Here is a 19,458-nt window from a genome sequence, read left to right as displayed (position 1 = left end):
CAGCAGATACATAGGCATAGACAAAAGACTGAAAGGATATCCATGGAAATATTGATAATGGTTATATATAGATGATGGGGTTATGGAGATTTTAATTTTCTTTGTGATACTTTTCCTTATTTTCCAAATTTCCTACAATGAGGATGCATTGCTTTTATAAATAAATTACAAGTACTTTAAAACAGATGAATGTGGAGTCTTGCTTTTTCTTCACATGATCACTGTAAATTTAAAGTTCTTTTTGTATCTGCTTTCTCTGCACAGTGAATCCCAGCCATATTTTGAACAAAGCCCAACCAGAATTGGAGGAACTTACAAAAAACTAGTTTACCGTGAATACACAGATGCTTCCTTCCGAACACAGAAGGCAAGAGCAGAGCACCTGGGAATTCTTGGTAAAATTCTATTCATGGCTTGCGGGGTTATAAACACTACGTATACAAATTCGGTGCAATCAAAATAGTATTAACCAACTCAGTTTTAGAGATTTTAGCTGTCGTCTTATAATGTTATGAAACAATACATTCTGATTCACCCAATTTTAACCTACATTCTTTTGTCCCTGTAAAACCACTAAGATTACTATATTCATGTGATCCAAAGTGACTTTCTAAGACCCTGAACCATCTAGGCCTCTTGCAGTGGGACACATTTCTGTTTCAGAGCATCATCCCTCTCATTTGTTCCTAGAAGAACCTTACCCAAGTAAAACAACCTGGTAACCACGTTTATGGAAACCAAGGACTGCTAACTCTGTTGGTTTCAGGGCCTGTCATTAAGGCAGAGGTGGGACAGATCATCGAGGTCACTTTCTATAACAACGCTTCCCTGCCGCTCAGCATTCATCCTCACGGCCTGCGTTACAACAAGAGCAACGAGGGCTCATTCTACAGAACACCTGGAGGGGGTAAGTGGGGCTCCAGGGGGGCCCGAGACAGCCACGCTGCAACGTAGCATCGGCAAGAAAAATTATTGTGCAGCCCACCTTCCACGTCGTAACGGCTCTGTGTACTTACTGTGGCAGTGAGTCCTTCAGCCCCTCTCAACTGTCACCCAGGGTGCTCCCAGAGATCTCACAGCCCAGACGAGAGTACTTTTGGTCCTGGGTCCTAGTTTACAAATGTTTATTTCTTACTAGGTGCCCCTCCACCCTCCTCACATGTAAATCCTGGTACAACCTTTGTCTACACCTGGGAAGTTCCAAGAGATGTGGGTCCTACCTCCACGGATCCCAACTGCCTGACCTGGTTATACTACTCCTCAGTAAATGGGACAAGAGACACCCACAGTGGCCTTGTGGGGCCTCTCCTCGTGTGCAGAAATGGAAGTCTTGGAGACGAGGGCAAACAGGCGAGTCATGGGACCCACACGCAGGGCTGCCGTGGTGAGAGGTTGCCTGAGACCGGACTGCAGGGGGAGGCAACGTGCCAGGCAGCAGCTTCAGCTTCTTCTGTGTGACTCCATTCTTTCCTCAACCTCAGACCTGTGTCTTCCTCTGCCCAATGTACACCCATCCTGGAATGTTCCACAGTCATCTCTCATTCCACTTGACTTTCAACCTCCATCTCCCTCTGGACGGCGACCACCCATCTCTCCCTCTTCTAAGCCAGCATTTCTTCCTTTACTCTGTCTCTTAGTTAATGACATCACCAAGCCTGGGACTTCTATCAGCAACCCCTTCTTTCTCATCTCCAACATTAGTCACTAAATCTCCAATACCACTGCCTTATGTTAGGCACCATCATCTCCTTCTGAATTCCTTTAACCCGCTAACTCCTGTCCCCACTCTCACCCTTCAGTATAGCGCCACATCCCTCCCTTTCGAATCTGATTATAGCACTCTCCACACTTTAAATCACCCTACGATTTCTTGGCTCAGGAGCCACCGCATCAGACCCTCCTGATTCACCGCCCAACCCCCCACCTTGCACCTCACCCCCACCCCTGACCTTGCACACGCCATTCTGGCTTTACTGCAGGACTAGCTTGTTAGTCCCTGAGTGAAGAAGGCTCATTCACCTCTCTTTGACCTTGCCCTTCTCTCTAGAATGGCCTTCCTCACCGTTTTACCGGATAAAACGGGAGACATTTTTAAAATTCAGATGGAGGGTCCCTTCTTTCCCTTCAGACAATATTCTGCAACGTTAGTTGGTGTTCCCACGGGTCACCATGATTCCTTGTGGAGATTTCTTTTAGAGCGCTCAATCATGCAATTACTTTCACTGGCTGGTCTCTCCCACCAGACTAAAAGTTCCTCGAAAGCATATTAATTACTAGTGTTTTGTAACAACCACGGCCGTTCTCTAGCATATAATAGGTGCTCAAGAAATGCCTAATGCATGAATTTCCCTTGTTCTTCATTCACAAGTGAATTCATACCCAAGTTCTTTTCTGCATTTATAATTCATATGTAAGAAAGCCTTATAAATCCCCAAATATAAGTATATATGTAATCGAATGTATATTTTATTTAAAATTGTGACTATATATTTATATTCATCCATATAATGAAACTCATATGAAATAGTCTCATAAGTCTTATAGTATATATAATTTTTACATTTTATCCAAAAATGTAAGTATGTATACACATTTAATTTCTTCATAAACCCTAAAAATGTAGGCTTTCTAGAGTTGAAAACATTTTATTTGACTCACTTTCCAAAAAGCATCCTATGAAAGGCCACTGTAAACATCTGTGATTATACAGTTTAGTTTTATGGAGTTCAGATGTGGGGGTCCCTGGGTGATAGCTTTGTATAAAAACAGCCATAGAGATTTCTCCCAACTTTTTAGTTCACTAGGATTCACGCCTTTATATAAAATGTCCATAAGAGGGGAAATCAATTGATCAGATTTTTCAGGAGTATACAAATCCCCTTCTAAGGGAAATCCTGTGTGCAGATCAGCCATTTGACTAGACTTTGAAAATAGACCGCTGTCCTTCATGTCTGTTCCTTTGTCCATTCTCATCCGCAGAAAGGAATAGACAAAGAGTTTTACCTGTTGGCCACAATATTTGATGAAAATGAAAGTTTCCTCTTGGATAAGAATATCAGAGCATTTACCACAGAGCCTGAAAATGTGGATAAAGAGGATCCAGGCTTCCAAAACTCTAACATGATGTACAGTAAGGGAACATTTCAGTTACAAGATAAATGCATTGAACAATTGCTTAATTTCATTTTGCCTAAAGAATTACAGATTGCTTAAGAAAGACTTACACTTTCCCCCTGTGGTGGGCTAATACGTTTTATGTTTCCTTTAAATATGACTTCCCAGTAAAAATATTGTCTACTAAGCTGCTTATGTTAAATTCAATTTACCAAATATTTATCAATGCCTTTTTGGTGCATGCAGTGTTTTAGCTATTGCTAAATGTGAGACCGAAAAGTCATGAATTTCTCTATTGGCAAATGAGTGGAGTGGGTGGGAGGGGTGTTTGTCGAGTTGGTTGGTTAGTTGGTTGGTTGTGGGAAAAGGATTGGTCTAGAATCTGGAGACTCGAACTCTAGTCTTAGTAGTTCCGTTCATTAGCTTAATGACAGCAGACAAGTTCCCTGAAATCCAAAAGGAAATGTTGTCTCGGAGAGTCTCGAGATTCTTACCTGAATGAACTGCTTATGAATAGGCCTTCTCTGAGTTTCAAAAGATGTCAGGTACCAGTAAAGTAAATTCTCATTTCTTTGTTACAAATGTGCAGCCCTAAATGGATACATGTATGGAAATCTGCCCGGACTGGACATGTGCTTAGGAGACAACGTTTCATGGCACGTCCTCAGCGTGGGATCAGTGAGTGACCTACATGGGATCTATTTCTCAGGAAATACCTTCACTTCCTTAGGAGCAAGGGAGGACACGCTAGCTGTGTTTCCCCACACCTCCCAGACGCTTCTTATGACACCTGATTCCACAGGTCAGTAGTGGATCTTCTTCAGCCTAAAGCATGTCCAAGGTATGAAAAGGCAGCGTCTTTATATGCACTGAATATTCTATTTGTATGGAAAAAAATGGAACTTATGCAAACAGTGCTTGGAAAACCTTTGTCCTGCTTCATTCAGTTTATAGGAGCATTAGTATATCATTTTCCTGTACAGAAAAATCCCCTTGACTCCCCCGGGTTTCTCCTCCTGGTCTCCAGGCTCTGAACCAACCCACGCTCCTCAAAAGCGATGAAGAGGCTTTGCAGCTTTGTGGCTTCTTTTCATCCTGTTATCTGCTGCATTTCTTACTCTCCTGTCTGTTTGTTCCAGACCTTCCTCCGGCTTCCACCTTACCCTGCCTACTCCCTCTGCCTGCCTCTCTCTACTCCGCTCCTTGCCGGCTTTGCTCTCTAGGAAAATGTTTTGACTTCAAGGAGGCTGATTGTTGCTGGCAACATTTTTTTGAAAACGCACTTTACATCAGAGAATTGTTAGGGGGATCATAGGAGCCAAGCACCCCCCTGAAGCTAATTGCTTCATTTGTAAAATAGATTGTAATGATTTGTAATCCACAAAAAGGAATAGACAACAATCAGATGAGATAGATGGAGCATGTTAGACTTCCAATAAAATGTTAGCTCCTTCTTTTATCCTGCAGATCCACTTTCACCAAAAATAATAATAATAATAATAATTATTATTATTAAAAAATCCATTCATCTTGGTCAAAAGCTCCTGGCACCAATCGAAGCCTGGCTACACAGTCACATGCAGTCAACCAGCTACTCTATAAATACCATGGGTTGGTACCTTAGCTCTTTACCACAGACTCATCCGACTACATTTCCTACATTTCAACATTTATTTCACTTTCAGACAAACAAAACCTGAGACTGAGAGCAATTGGAGGAAAAAAAGAAAGAGCTCTTTCTGCACCCTCTTTCTCTGCTCTGCGTACTTGCTCAGTGACAAGTCAGTCCCAGCCCCCACCCCACTTCTTCCTCCCCTTTCCCCTGCGGATGTTTTCCTGGGCTTAAAGAGAAATTTCCTGCTCCTCATTCTCTTTCCTAACCAGTATCACTTGCTGGGAATGTGGGGAGACGCCTCTCCGTGGCAAGCGCTGGGCTACACAGGAGTCATTTCATTTTAAACAAACTCTCTTTCCCAAACCCTCTGAATCTGAAAGTTGGCTTCCTTGTTAGTCTTCTTCAATCCTCCCAGAAAGTAACAGCAACAACAGAAACATGTACAGAGTTGAAGGAGTGTTAGTGCTGATGAAGGGTAACATTAAGAGGCAGTGTCAGAACGTGATGAGCACAAAGTTACCAAAATAAAAGAAAGATGACTGGAATTCCGGTGGAATTCACTGGTCTGAACCGTGCTGGAGTTTTTGTTGTGGTCGTTGCTTTGGAGTTTTGACATATTGGTCTGATTCCCTTCAACTCCTTGCACTTCCTCCGCTGCTACCTCCTGATCCCGGCCACCATCATGTTCATCGATTATTGCATAGGCTCCTAACAGTGTCCCTCCTTCCACCCTTGCCATTCCAGCCTCTTCTTACCCCAGCTGCCGGAGTGTCCTTATCATCCTCCTCGACTCGCATCCCACAGTGGCTCCCCGTTTCACCGGGTGAAAGGCGCAGACTTTCAGTCGCCCACGAGAACCCCATGACCCAGCCCTCCACCCTTACGCTTGTCCGCCAGTCCTCTCAGCCACCCTACTCCAGACATGCAGGCATCTTAGATCGCCTCCAGACACATCACGCAGGCCCCGGCGGGCGGGTCTTGCCACCTGTTTCCTCTGCCTGGCTCTTCTCCGAGATCCACCTCACCTCTCGTGAGTCTCCTGCCAAATGTCACTCTCCCACCGAGGCCTACCCTGATCATCCTATGAGCTAGTGCTCATTGCTCCCTTGAGCCCCCGGCACACCCAGAATTCTCAATCCCCCTCACACTCTTCTACTTTTTTCTTAAATCCATAGCACTTATCACCTTCCAAAACACAGAAAAGTTACTCACTCTGGTTACTGTCTGTCTCTACAACACCTTGCAACAGAAACTCTAAGGAGAAGGGTTTTTAATTGTTTTGTTTGCTGATGTTTCCCAAGTGCCTAGAAATATACCCAGCATAAAGAAGATACCCAATAAACATTTGTCAAATTAATGAAAGAAGGAATGAACTATCTTCCTATATTTCTTTGGGGGGTTTATATCTTATAGATGACGTCACACACAAATAAATCTGAATGCAAAGCATTAAGCATTGTTTTCTTATTCACCCCTAGGGATTTTTGATGTGGTTTGTATGACAGCAGAGCACTATACAGGAGGCATGAAGGATAAATACCGAGTGAGGGAGTGTTTGGAGCCCAGCCCTGATCAAACACAGTACCAGGAAGAGAAGACTATTTACATTGCGGCCGAGGAAATTGTGTGGGATTATTCTCCGAGCAGGAAGTGGGAGAAGGAACTGCATCGTTTACAAGGAGAGAAGTACGGCGAGTACTTCAATCTCTAATAGGGAAGAGTTTGTTCTGTAGTCCTCCACCCTTCCTCTCCGCCTCTTGTGTGTGGGTGTGTGTGCGCATGCGCGCACGTGTTTATTTGTGTGTGGAATGATATGTGTGTGCACTATGCGTGTGTGTGTTTAGGATACATTCAATTACAAATAACTTCAAAATGTGTGTATGCGATATCTTCAATTATGAATGACTTCAAATCTGCCTAAATATCTGGGTCACTGACTTCTGCTGTGCTATTCTTCCTGTGCATCTCTTCTCCTCTTGCCTCCTGTCTTCCCGTATGTGTTAGCATCCAGTCTCACCACTTTGCGGCACAATGAACATCACTTCAGCTGCAGTTAATATGTGGAATCAGTCAGATTTTCCTTCTGTCTTCGCTTATTTCTGTCTCTCTCTATTCTTCTGGGACCCTCAAATTGAAGACTCTGATTTTTCTCCTTTTGTAAAATTTTATTTCTTTCTCTGATTTTCTTACTATTTATTCATTTATCAAAACTAAAATTTTATCCTGAAAACAAGTTTTAAAGTACAGAATGAATATCCAACAATCTTACCAGAATTAATGTATTTTTTGAAAAAGAATTACTTTCCAAAGTAAAATAGCCTCTAGACAGTAATAAATTGCATTCTTTCAAGAAGAATTTCTTCCATATGGGAATTTGTCTAATTTAATGGTTCAGTTAACTAATTTGTGGGTTTTGTTTTTGTTTTCTTAAAGCAAAACAAACATATATTTGGATAGAATTGGGATGTTTCTCGGGTCCAAATACAAGAAAGTCGTATACCGTCAATATGATGACATCACATTCACAAATCAAACAAAAAGAAATGAAGATGAAAAACATCTGGATATGCTAGGTATTGATATACTGTAGATTGGTTTTGGGGTTTTTCTTGTCCTCAGCCTCTAGAGATTGTCGCACACATTGAGGATTTTGTCAACCTCCACCTGGACGGGGAAAGTGCCTGTAATTCTAACTCTAATTTGTCTGCTGATAGGCACTTTTACTGGGAAAAGAAAATGATTCAAGTATTGTTTCATGGAAAATAAAGAGACCACAGAAAATTAATCTGGTCAGTTTTAGATGACCTGGCTTCTTCTGCGCAGAATCCAAGAATTCCAGAGGGACCTTAGAAGTAGCATTCCGAGATAATTACACTGAAATTAAAACAAAGCCCAGGAGCACTACTATAATGAAGAGGGGGACTTCTTTGTCTAAGATTTAGTTTCATCTTCTGTGCAAGAGTGAGGGAAATTACAGCCGTTTCTTCACCCCCAAGCACTCACATGTAACATTGCCATAAGTCACAAGGAATTTCCAGGAGTCACATGGCAGGTCCATAGGTCACATGATGTTTTCCTATGTCATATGGCATTTCTGTATGTCGCACAGTATTTCCAAAAGTCACCTGGCATTTCCATAAGCTTACATCCTGTTCGGGTCCTGATGATCTGTGTGTCTATCGGAGGCCGTTCTCTGGAGTGGGACTCTGAGGACATGGATTTACATGCTGAGGAGGAAGAACTTTTATTCTTCTTGGCTCCTCAGTGGCCTCTTGAGCTTGTCCCTTTGTGACCCCAGGAGGGGTCTGTGCTATCTAGATCCCACTGCTATTGCGTGGGCCCCTATATGTAATTAACAGCAAGATGTTTGTTTTCTGTAGGATTCTGGTCAAATGCACCAAAATAAAAAACACAATATGACCCTCTAGATTTCATTATTACTTATACAAAAAAGGAAAACACTTTATGGAAAAGGAAAAGCGAGCGCAGTGTTTGGGAAGGCAGGCTTGCCATAGGGCGCAGAGGCGCTGTCTTTAGCTGGTGTCTAGTGTCCAGCGGGCCCCTTCACGGCTCTGATGGTGGTACCAAAGCACGAGTGTGAGGAGAGTTCTTACTGCTTAGTTCATCTCAAAACCATCTCTGTTTCAGAATTTTTATAGCCACCAATTCAATCTTCCAAATAGAAAGAAGATTTATAACAAATTTTATCCCTCTAGTTCTCGGCCTGGGATGGGGGGAAAAAAGAGTAAAATGAAGGAATCTTTAGTCCACGAGAGAGAAAAGCACCCTGGGCCCATAAAAAGTGTAGCAGCCTCTCCCCGTCCTCTTCCAGGGTGAAGGAGGAAGAGCAGAAGGCTCAAATGATGAGGTTGGTCAGAGGGGAAATAAGTGTTTCTGAGTTGCGTGCTTTCATAGGCGTTCACGAATGCTCATCAGTGTACATTTTCTAGAGCGGGAGCTTATAGAAATTCTAGACGGCTTAAATTTTCCAGGCAAAAACCATGTTTTGTAAATCAGCAATGATCCCCTTGTTAAATGTGTTTGTGTTTCATTTGGCTGCATGTTAGGAAAAGGACAAGAATAAGTCACTGTATAAATACTTACGAGGACAGGTGACTCATCATTCAAAATAAAAAACAATTATCCTTTTTATATTCCCTAGGTCCTTTAATATTTCTCAACCCTGGTCAAAAACTCCAAATTATCTTTAAAAATAACGCCTCAAGACCATATTCTATTCATGCTCATGGAGTGAAAACCAACTCTTCCACCGTTGCTCCAACACAGCCAGGTAACTGCTTTGGGAGAAAGAAAAGTCCCAGAGCTTTCATGCAGGACCGTGGGGCTAATGTTCTTTCCTGAACACAGGTTAGGTCTAGATGAGAGACCAGTGGACTAGTAAAAAGGGCCTGAAGAAGGAGTCTGGGAGAGGAGGTCCTTTTGCGAGTCGGAGTTTGCTTCCAGGATGGGGCATCATGGGCAAAACTCCTCAGTGTATACGGTTTCTTCTCCGGGGCCACCCTCCCTCCCGCCTTTCCTCCTGTCCAGCTGCCAGTCATTCTGATGCTACGTTCAATCTCTCCAACTCAAGTGCTAAAGTAGGAGTTGAGTATAAGACACTGTATGAGGGAGGGGACAAGGGAGAGGGTTGAGCCACTAAGAGGAAGTGATAAACCTTACATATTAACATTTCTATGGCATCCCAACTATACAACATGCCATTCAGCATTCTCAACTCAGAAGAAAATGAGTCCTTTTCAATATCATTGCCCAGGAAGCAGACTCTGAAATGAAGATCTGTGTGCAGGTACTGCTCTTGGGTTCCACAGCTGTGCAAAGAAGGAGAAAGAAGCAGAATTGGGCAGGGGGAAAGATTGAGCAGAGCAGCAGCCTCAGTAAAAGTCTCAGCCATTCTTACGAGAAGTTCTGAAGATGAGTGGCCCTCAGCTGTCCTGAGCTGGGGCGAGAGAGCTGGGCCTTTATGCCCCTGCATCAGTCAGTGGATGCAAGCCTCGCCAGCCGAGGCTCTCTGAAGGGGGCTGACTTCTGGTGGAAGAATGAGTCCTTCCTTCTTAAAGGGGAATCTGAGAGGGGCATCCAGAATGTCCACCATGGTTGCCCACCAAGACAAGCAGTTATGGGAATTAAGGATATCAAGGAAATAGCCAAATTCAGAAAGGGAAGATTTGTGGGGCAGAGGGAATGAAGGTAGACTTTGATGGTGGTTTAAATATTCTTTTTTGATTTTAAAAACAGACAGGCCTGTGGCCCAGGTGATGCAACACCCAGGGCTTCGTCTGTCCCATCTCCTCTAATCCCTGCACCCCATTTAACATGCAGGAGGAACAGAGGCTCAGGAAGCGCAAACACATTGACTAGGATCACAGAGCTGGGAGCAAGAGAGCCGGGGGTGGAACCAGGACCGGGCTGCCTAATATTTATATAGCTTTAGCATTTGCTTGTTATCCAGTTCTCCACAAAGAAGTGTGATTTAAAAGATTTGACTTAAATACTCTATATTGGCCTATTTTAGGAGAGATCCAAACATACGTTTGGCAGGTTCCTGAAAGAACTGGTCCCACCTCAAAGGACTTTGAGTGCATACCTTGGTTTTACTATTCAACTGTGGATGTGGTTAAGGTAAGCCTTAAATCAAATCGCGGGTTTTATCTTATCTCATCCTAGAAATTATAATGGAAAGAAGAAGGAGTTTATTTTTGTTTTAAAAAATCTTGGTTCTATGTAAATTTTCTATTAAGTAACCTAAATACTGCTCAGCTTTTAATCCCACGCAGGGTTGCATTTTTCAATAGCAAAATACATTATTATATTATGATTGCTTAGATTTATGATATTTTCCAAAATGTCAGTGTAAATTGGAAAATATATATATAATTATATAATAATATCCTCTTCTTTCTTTCGTTGAATAAGATTTGGGTTACGGAAAACAAAGTATAGAGTTTCAAAATTCTGTAATTAATGAGAAATAAATGCACACATAATTATATAGTTTTTAAAACTGTCGACTCTGGAGTTCCAGTGGATTTGCATTCAACAACAACAACAACAAATTTCCGTCGTGGAATGTATAGGTATTTTGGCCCACTCTCTGCTTGGAACAACAATCTACAGAGACGTTCAATTCAAAACCAAAAGAGGTATAAACAAGCCAGGGCTCCCAGCGGAAGCTGCCGCAGGGCAGAGGCGGGGGAGGATCCAGACCTCTCCGCGTCTCTGCCAGCTGACTCCGCTGCCAGGAATTCCAATTAAGACCATAGTTCCATTTTTTTAATTAAAATTTCAAAAATAGGGCTAAATCCACTGAGGAATGTGTCTAAAACCCTTCCAGGAGTTTGTCGTCCTCTTGACTTCAGCTCCAGTAGTGAGAAGATCATTTTTCTTCAATCGAGTATTTAACATGTCAAACATTTTGTTCCTCACTCTCAGACTTAGAATCCTAATAATTAAAAACACAGGATATGACCTCACTAAAACTAAAACTAGATTCTACTTTTTCTGTTGCTGGGGGACGCCTTTGGCTGTGGGCGCAGTTAACAACCTTGCTCTGCGTCCTCAGGATCTTAACAGCGGACTGATTGGCCCTTTGATCGTATGCCGCAGAGACGCCAAAGCCAGCATAGTGCACCGTGTTCTCCACTTCAAGACCTTTGATGAGAACGAATCCTGGTACTTTGAAGAAAATATCAATACCTATGCTCTAGACCCGAGCCAAGTAGACAGGAATGATGACAGTTTCTTCTTCAGCAACCTCATGCACGGTAATGACCACTAACCGACTCGCCGATGGTGGTTTCACACAAAAGGAGCAGTTACAGGTTCACGTTTGTCAAACTGCGCAGTTTCGAGAACGCGAGCACGTAGCGCTGTGGTGCACACCGTGTGGACCAGGGGCAGCAAACTTTCTCCACAGAGGGCCGGATAGTGAAGAATTGAGGCTTGTAGGCCATGCTGTCTCCGCCATAAACCGTATTCTCCTCCACCATTGGAGGGCAAAAGCACCCACAGACAGGCTGTCAACAAACAGAGGTGGCTGCGAGCCTCTGAACCTTCATTTATGGAGACTGTGATTTGTGTTTCATGTAATTTTCACGTCAGGAAATAGTTTTCTTTCTTTGATTTCTTTTCAACCATTTAGAAATGTAAAGACCATTCTTTGCTCGTGGGCCATAGGGAAACGGGCAGTGAGTGGGCTGGACCTGGCCTGCGGGCTGTACATCACTGACAGCAGCCTGGCAAATTCGAATGCCCCTGGAGCCATGCGGGCCCCGCGAAACCAAGAACAGCTGTCATTTCTGGGGGGCCGCACCACACCCCTTTCTAAGTGTTTCACCTAGATGAACGCAGGGAGAGGTGGGCTGGGGCAAACTGGACAGCACCTGGCCCCACCCACTCTTCCTCACCCTGTTACCAAAGGCAGAACTTTTAAAAGCCCCATGCCAGTCAATCCAAATTCTTTTATAGGTGGACTGTGACTAGACACATCCCGTTTATGACCTCCCCTTATCTCGAATTACCATAATGAGACAATTATTCGAGTAAGAAGCTTGTAGACACTCTCACTGAATCAGTCTCTCTCAGTCAAGCTTCTGGCCCCAGTCCTTTCACTGGAGGAAGCTCAGGGAGATGATGGGTAAGCGGTGCTTAACTAAGGCACAGCCAACCATGATCCTTTTCAACTTGTTTCTTTTCCCCCAAGAAATACATGTAAATTTAAAATTAATTTAAGGACTACATCCATTCTACCCATAGTCCTTTAATAAGCCTCACAGAGGGCACAAAGCACCGTGCTGGGCCCTAAGGAGACACAAAGGCCCATAGACCGGGCATCTTCTCTCAAGCTGTGTCCAGTGCAGGGGCGGCAGCCTGGTGCATCGCTACAATACAAGGCTGACTTGAGGGGATGCTGTAACAGAAATATAAGCACAGTGCTGGGTTTAAATTCTTGTTTGGAAGGTCGAGAAAGGCTTCATGAAGAGGAGGAGACATTTGAGCTGAGTATGTAAGGATGCAGAGGAGTCTGTCTAGTAGAAAAGGACAGGAATGACATTCCAGGCAGCTGGAAGAATGTGAGCAAAGTTACACAGCACCTGGAAGGAAAAAGCCAACAGAATTGTGGAAGACCTCGAATACATTGCTAAGAATTTAAACTTGATCTAAACCAGGGTTTCTCAAGCCTGCCACTATTGATATTTTGGGTCAGGTAACTCTTGTGGGGGCCGTCTTGTGCATTGTAGGATGTTTAGCAGCATCCTGGGCCCCTACCCCCTACATGCCAGTAGCACCTTCCCCATGTTGTGACAACCAAAAATGTCTCCAGGCATTGCCAAATATCCCCCAGAGGACAAAATCCTTCTGAGAACCACTGTGCTAAAGGCACCACGGGCACTGAGCTGGGGAACCATAGGAATCGATGTGTATTTTAGGCACAACTCTGGCAGTCAGCTAGCTATCTGCGCTCCAAGAATGCTCTGTGGACCAAAAGCACCAGCACCCCATGCGAGCTTGTTGGAAATGCAGAATTTCAGACCTAGTAAATCATAATCTACATTTTAACAAATTCCCAGGCCACACACACATTAAAGTTCGATGGAGAAGTACTGATCTCAAGCAGGGTCTCCTTGTTTTCTCTCTTACATCTGTGCATCAGCTGAAAGTTAGAGCCCACTGTCCATAGATAAATGGTTATGAATGATGCGTTTGCACCTCTGTGTTAACGCATTTTATGCATTTCAAAAGATACACACAAAATAGAAAGTAAAAAGAAGTGTGTGTGTGTGTGTAAATATATATATATATGTATATATTTTTTTATTTTAGTATTTTCCTCCTATTCACCACTTGGAAACCACACCTGTAGAGGATTAGGGGAGGGGGTGGACCAGTGACAGATCACAAAGATCTGACTTCAGGCGGTTAAATGGGAACACACGCTCGTAATATTCTAAGCCTCTTGTGATAATTTTAAATATACTTTAAACCAGAGACATATTTAAGTGTCCACCAATTTAAATATCCTTAGATGTAAAATATTCTAGTCCAGCCCCGTTGTGTCAAGACGAAGTCAGTGCTGTGTTTCCTCGGGCAAGAACAACTCTCTAGCATCAGACACATCCATGAACGGATGGCTGGGTCATGTCTAACAGCTTCCTTGGGCTGGCTTTAAAATCCTCATGGCCTCTGAAAACATCCATGATACTTTCTACAAGGTGTTTTAAAAAACCCGGTTTATTTCAGATCCTTGTTATTCAACATTATTCAACAAATTACTATATTCATAATAAATTGTGTCCCCCCACAGCAATTAACGGAAGACTGTTTGGAAATAACCAGGGCCTGACGTTGCACGTTGGGGATGAAGTGAACTGGTATCTGATCGGCATGGGGAGTGGATTTGACCTGCACACAGTTCACTTCCATGGCCACAGCTTTGACTACACGGTAAGTACCCTGAGCAGCTCCGTTGAGTGACTGTGGTACCTTGTCAACCAGCTGTGGGGCAGCATGGCAAGATAGCAAGGCTGGAAAGGAAATGACCGAGCCATGACTGGGGTTCAGTACGGACAATCTATACCATATCGGGTGCAAGTAAATAGTTATACATTAGCCATATCCCATGGACATTTGATAAATGCTTATGAATACATGAAGTGCATTTCTCACTCTAATCTGATGTCACTCAATAAGAAAATAAGACATCTATTATCATCTTTAGTTTCACCCTTTCTATCCCAAGTTTCGTTTGAAAATTTTCAAGTCCTCAGTAACATAACAGAAAAACACCTTGAACACTCGCAAACATTTTACCACATTTGCTTTCTCTCTATAACATTTGGTTGTCATTGTCATATCTTTCCTAAAATCAGAAGAGACCTGTTTTTTTTTCTTAATCTTTCATAACATTTCATTTTTGAAGAGTCTAGGCAGTTGTGTTGTAGAATGTTCCATGATCTGTGTTGGTTTGATAGTTTCCTCACGATTAGATCTCTGTCAAACATTTTTGGCAAGAACACTGCATAGGTGATATTGTGTCCTTCTCACACATCACATCAAGACGTACATGATGTCAACAGGTGCTGACACTGGTGAGGCTAAGTCTGATAACTATTAAGGTGACGTGTACCATTCTCCCCATTTTAAAAGCATCATCTTCCTCTTGCAATTAACAAGTAATCTGTGAAGTGATCTTTTTTTACATATTTTATTCTCCAACAATTTTTCACATTGTAGTTTTAAAAAAGATCCATTGATGATCCTAGCCTGAATCAATTTTTGTAATGGGGGTTATAGATGGTGGGTTTCTAATTCTGTCATTCCTTTAACATTTGTTAGAGAATTAAATTGTGGAATTGGGTGACAGCTGGCTTTATGGTACCATTTTTATTATTGTTGTCACTTTTTCTGTTTTATGCATTCTGAGGCTCTTTGTATCTTCTGTCTGAATTGCTTTCCCTCACCCCACCAGTCGTACTTCTTCGCAAATTTTTTTTAATGACCGTTTTTGACTGGCCATCTCTCTAATTTATTATAAGTAGTTTCGTTTTTATCCTTCCCCTTTTCAGTCTCCAAGTTAATGTCATTTATTTACTTACGGAGCATTTTCTTTATTTCCTCATCCTAATCCCTTGTATAAACATTAGTGTACCATTGAGGACCAATTATATTTTATGCATCTGGCATCTCAACATTTAGTCTAACCACTTGACAGAATACAGCCCATCTCCACATTGATACGAGTTTCACACAGAGCTTTCCTGAATTCTAGATGTATTACGTTCAAAGCTCCTTTAAGCACAGGGCCTGTCAGAGAAATACATGAAATGACTGTGCATGATTTGATCTGCACAAACTTTTGTTGCTTTCTTTCCTATCCTTTAATGAACAAATTTGTTACTCATATCTCTTTTTGGCTTAAAAACTACTTTTATTATAGAGAATTTATATAATAAAGCGGACATATAGAATAACACGTAGAATAAAGAATAACATAAGGAACCGCTTTACCCTTCACCCAGGCCCATCAAGATCTTTCTATACTTCCATCTACACAGCTCATATTTTTGAAGGAACACCCTAGATATTAGAATTGTTGGTAAGCTCCTACTGTTTTTATTAGACTTGAAAAATTAGAACAAAAGGGAGAGACTTAAAATCTGGTTACAGTTTTTTACGGTACGTTTGATGTTCAGTTCAGTTCAGCAGGTGCCTCTGATAGTCCTAGAACCAGGCCGAGTGTTGTGTGGAGATGAAAGGAAATGAATTATCCCTAGAGGCTACAGCTAATAAATGATTATACTACAAGGTGTCAAATTAAGTGGAATTCGTGGTAACCTTTCCATAATGATAGTGATAGCTAACCTTTATTAAGTACTTCTTATGTGCCAGATACTATGCTGAGTACTGTGCTGGAATTTCTCATTGAACCCTCACAACTTCCCCATCAGATGGGCACTATTTTCTCACGATTTTGTAGGGGAATGAAACGAAGGATTGACAAGATCAAGAACCTTCCTACAACCAGGAAGTAGAAGTAGGAACTGAACCAGCCTCTCACACAGCACCTCACCCTAAGCCTCTTCACAGCACTGCCTGCCTTACGAATGCCCTATTTACCCCCCAGAGCCTGTCCCACCAGCTCTCAGCTCTAGCCGTCAACCCCCGAACCGTCACCGATGATCACAAGTAGTCTCGCTGTCCCTCGGTGGAATTTAATTATGCCAGCACTGACGTCACCTCTGGGCTTTACCTCCTGGAACTCTTGGCAGGAGAGCAGTCCTCAGGTTACCAACTTGGTCCTGGGACAAGCCAGCCAGTCACCTCCTGTTCCCTCAGGCTACGATCTCCCTCGATGCCAGGGCTCTGGGTATATGTTGTACATTTGCTTGTGCCTCAGACATTGTCAATTCTTAGTTAAAATTGTTTCATGTTGTTCTCTACATTTTCTGCCATCCTAGAAGTGTATCTATGTCACCTGTATTATGATCACCTTAGATGCAAAGTTAATCTGCCCACATAACAGTGACGAGCCCCCGCTGCCTCTGCTGGGAAATGGCCCGGCCTTCCTCCTCTCTGCCTCCCAGTATCTCCAGGGGGTCTCGAGAGCCTGAATTCCTCCTCATCACCTCCAACTCTCTTTTCCTGCGTCTCCACGTCTGCCTTGCCTCTCACCTCCTGTGGCTGGTATTTTCTCTTCTCTGTGCAGTTCCCAAATGGAACATGCCCCCACTTTCTATGATTCCCCTAGACAACCACAAAACCAAGACCGTTGCAGTCACAGAACTTAAGTGAAAGTTTAGTGGTAAACAAGGGTTTTCTAAAAATCAAAACTACACAGGGAAAGCACTGACCATTTGACATGAGACAGCTCTGTCTTCAATTACCACTCCACCATGTGTCACTGGGAACCTCAGGCTCACCTGGTTTTTACTCTCAGCCTCAGGACTTCCTTCTCCGCTTCCTTCCTCTCCAGTCTCTCTTGATATCTCTTCTCTCCTCAAAGGATTCTGGACCCCACCTTGAGCTGCACTCTCCGACCATCCCCCATCCTCCGGATCCCTCCCATTTTATTATGCACAGCGATTCATCTTCCACTTACTCTCTTCCTAATTCATCCAGGCCAGGCCCTGGACCTGCACCTTTCAGGATCAAACCACCCTAGAGAGGAAGTAGTCTCCTAAACATCAGGTTCTCTGCTTCAGAGAGAAACCAGCCATTACGGCCCTCCGTCCTCAGCCCCAGTCCCAAGAAGGCAGACATGGCTGCAGGAGGCAGACGCGCTCCTCTCCTTCCTGTAACCACGCGGTTTCCTGATTAGTTACATCTCAAGAAGTGAGCATCTTCACATCACCAACATCTCTAGTCAGGAATGTTGCAGCTAAAATCTTTGAGATTTGGGAAGCCAAATCTTCTCTGAAATCTAGAGCCTTCTTTTGTATGACATGCTGACAAGGCATCTGACACCGATGCTGACACCGGTATCCTTTTAGAGCGAGGTGTTTCCCTGTGGCCTATCACTGAAATGTCCTGGGACTTGCTCCTCCTCCGAGCCCTCAGTTGTACTCAGAGAAGAGGTGCAACAGCACCGAATGCTTTCTAATTGTTGTCTAACAAAGTCCATTAGAATTGGGGAGTTATAGCAGATGGGAAGATGTGTATGTGACTGATACCTTTTATAAGCTATCTAATGGTGTTTTGTCTCCCTGTCGAGGATTCCGGAATATACCGCTCTGACGTTTATGACCTTCCTCCTGGGGTCTATAAAACTGTAAAAATGTATCCAAGAGATGTTGGAACCTGGTTATTTCATTGCCATGTTGGCCTTCACATTGAGGGTGGAATGGAAAGCACTTACACTGTGATCGAATGAAAAGGTAAGAGCTATTAGTCAGATTAATTAGAAGTGATCGTATTTAAATAAACTCAATGTGTATATAAGGGTATCTGATCCACTGAACATTTACATGATACGACACACCACTCATTCATGCAAAGTTTACTGTTTTGAGGTGACCAAGAAACTTTTGTTTTATTTCTTTATCACACTTAGGTAGCTGTTTCTGATCAGATAAAAGATACTCTAGAATTAAATGTAATTTCCATATTCATATAATATATGCACAAGGATTTGAACAGACAATTCATAGAAGATGAAATACAAATGACCATTGAACCTATAAAGATATCTAACCTTGCCAATAATCAGATCACTTAAAAATTGCATTTCAACAACAGTAAGATAACATTTTGAGTGAGGAAGCTATTAATTTGGCAAAGATTTCTTTTTTCAATCATGGCATCAATAACAGTGTGAGGAGACGGGGGCCTTGCATATGCTTTGGGGGAACTATAACCTATTTCCAAAGCTCTTGAAAGAAATTAAATTGTGATTGTAATATTTTGATTCAGGAATTCTACCTGGAAGTTGATCTCAGAAAATCTTCAACAATGCCAAAAAATATTTATCACCACGTTATTTTATGCTAGTAGAAAACTGAAAACAAGCAAATGATCTATAAGTCTTACCACACTTATCATCTAAAGTATTACTCAACTTTAAAAATTATCCGTTAAGGGGCCGGCCCGGTGGCGCAGCGGTTAAGTTCGCACGTTCCGCTTCTCGGCGGCCCGGGGTTCGCTGGTTCGGATCCCGGGTGCGGACATGGCACTGCTTGGCAGCCATGCTGTGGTAGGCACCCCACGTATAAACTAGAGGAAGATGGGCACGGATGTTAGCTCAGAGCCAGGCTTCCTCAGCAAAAAAAAAGAGGAGGACTGGCAGTAGTTAGCTGAGGGCTAATCTTCCTCCAAAAAAAAAAAAAAAAAATTATCCGTTAAAATTTTAATGGGAAAATGCTTATAATATAATATTGAGTGATAAAAAAGCAGTTTACGAAATAGTATTTGAAATATTATCCAAATGTTATATGTATGTGTGCATAGAGAGAGAGAGACTGAACAGAAATTTACTGCAATGTTAATGGTGACTCCCTCTAGGTAGTGAAATTATGAGTGAGGTTTGTTTTCTTCTTATACTTTTCCGCTTCTTCCGAGGTTACTGTAAAGTTTAAATTACTTTTAAAATCAGGAAAACTATGGAACGTGTGTATCCTGTGCTGTTTCAGCATGTGCTGTGGAGCTCTCGAGCTCTGTGGACGCGTTCTCCGTGGGCTCCGTGCTGAAGGGGCAGAGCAGCTGGGCGGGGAAGGAGG

The 19,458-nt window shown here is 42.8% G+C and overlaps 1 protein-coding gene across 3 annotated transcripts in view; it reads left to right on the top strand.

The window, feature by feature from the left end:
- Window positions 1-19,458, top strand: part of CPHL1 (ceruloplasmin and hephaestin like 1) — a 28,500-nt gene that overhangs the window by 8,412 nt on the left and 630 nt on the right. For 2 of the 3 annotated variants that reach the window (XM_070238294.1, XM_023621088.2), the window contains exons 7-18: window positions 265-395; window positions 767-907; window positions 1,139-1,350; window positions 2,980-3,130; window positions 3,704-3,916; window positions 6,208-6,415; window positions 7,163-7,302; window positions 8,892-9,020; window positions 10,263-10,369; window positions 11,310-11,511; window positions 14,052-14,191; window positions 17,958-18,120. In XM_070238294.1, the coding sequence (XP_070094395.1) occupies window positions 265-395; window positions 767-907; window positions 1,139-1,350; window positions 2,980-3,130; window positions 3,704-3,916; window positions 6,208-6,415; window positions 7,163-7,302; window positions 8,892-9,020; window positions 10,263-10,369; window positions 11,310-11,511; window positions 14,052-14,191; window positions 17,958-18,116 (1,933 nt within the window). In that variant the 3' untranslated portion in view covers window positions 18,117-18,120. Of the gene's footprint in view, window positions 1-264; window positions 396-766; window positions 908-1,138; window positions 1,351-2,979; window positions 3,131-3,703; window positions 3,917-6,207; window positions 6,416-7,162; window positions 7,303-8,891; window positions 9,021-10,262; window positions 10,370-11,309; window positions 11,512-14,051; window positions 14,192-17,957; window positions 18,121-19,458 lie in introns of those variants that run through there. The other variant, XR_011427060.1, reaches the window with a different exon arrangement.

Source organism: Equus caballus, chromosome 16 (genome assembly GCF_041296265.1).
Source record: "Equus caballus isolate H_3958 breed thoroughbred chromosome 16, TB-T2T, whole genome shotgun sequence".
In the NCBI taxonomy this organism is placed as follows: Eukaryota; Metazoa; Chordata; class Mammalia; order Perissodactyla; family Equidae; genus Equus; species Equus caballus.
The sequence above is the reverse complement of the archived record's forward strand: the minus strand, read 5'-3'. Positions and strand labels throughout refer to the sequence as shown.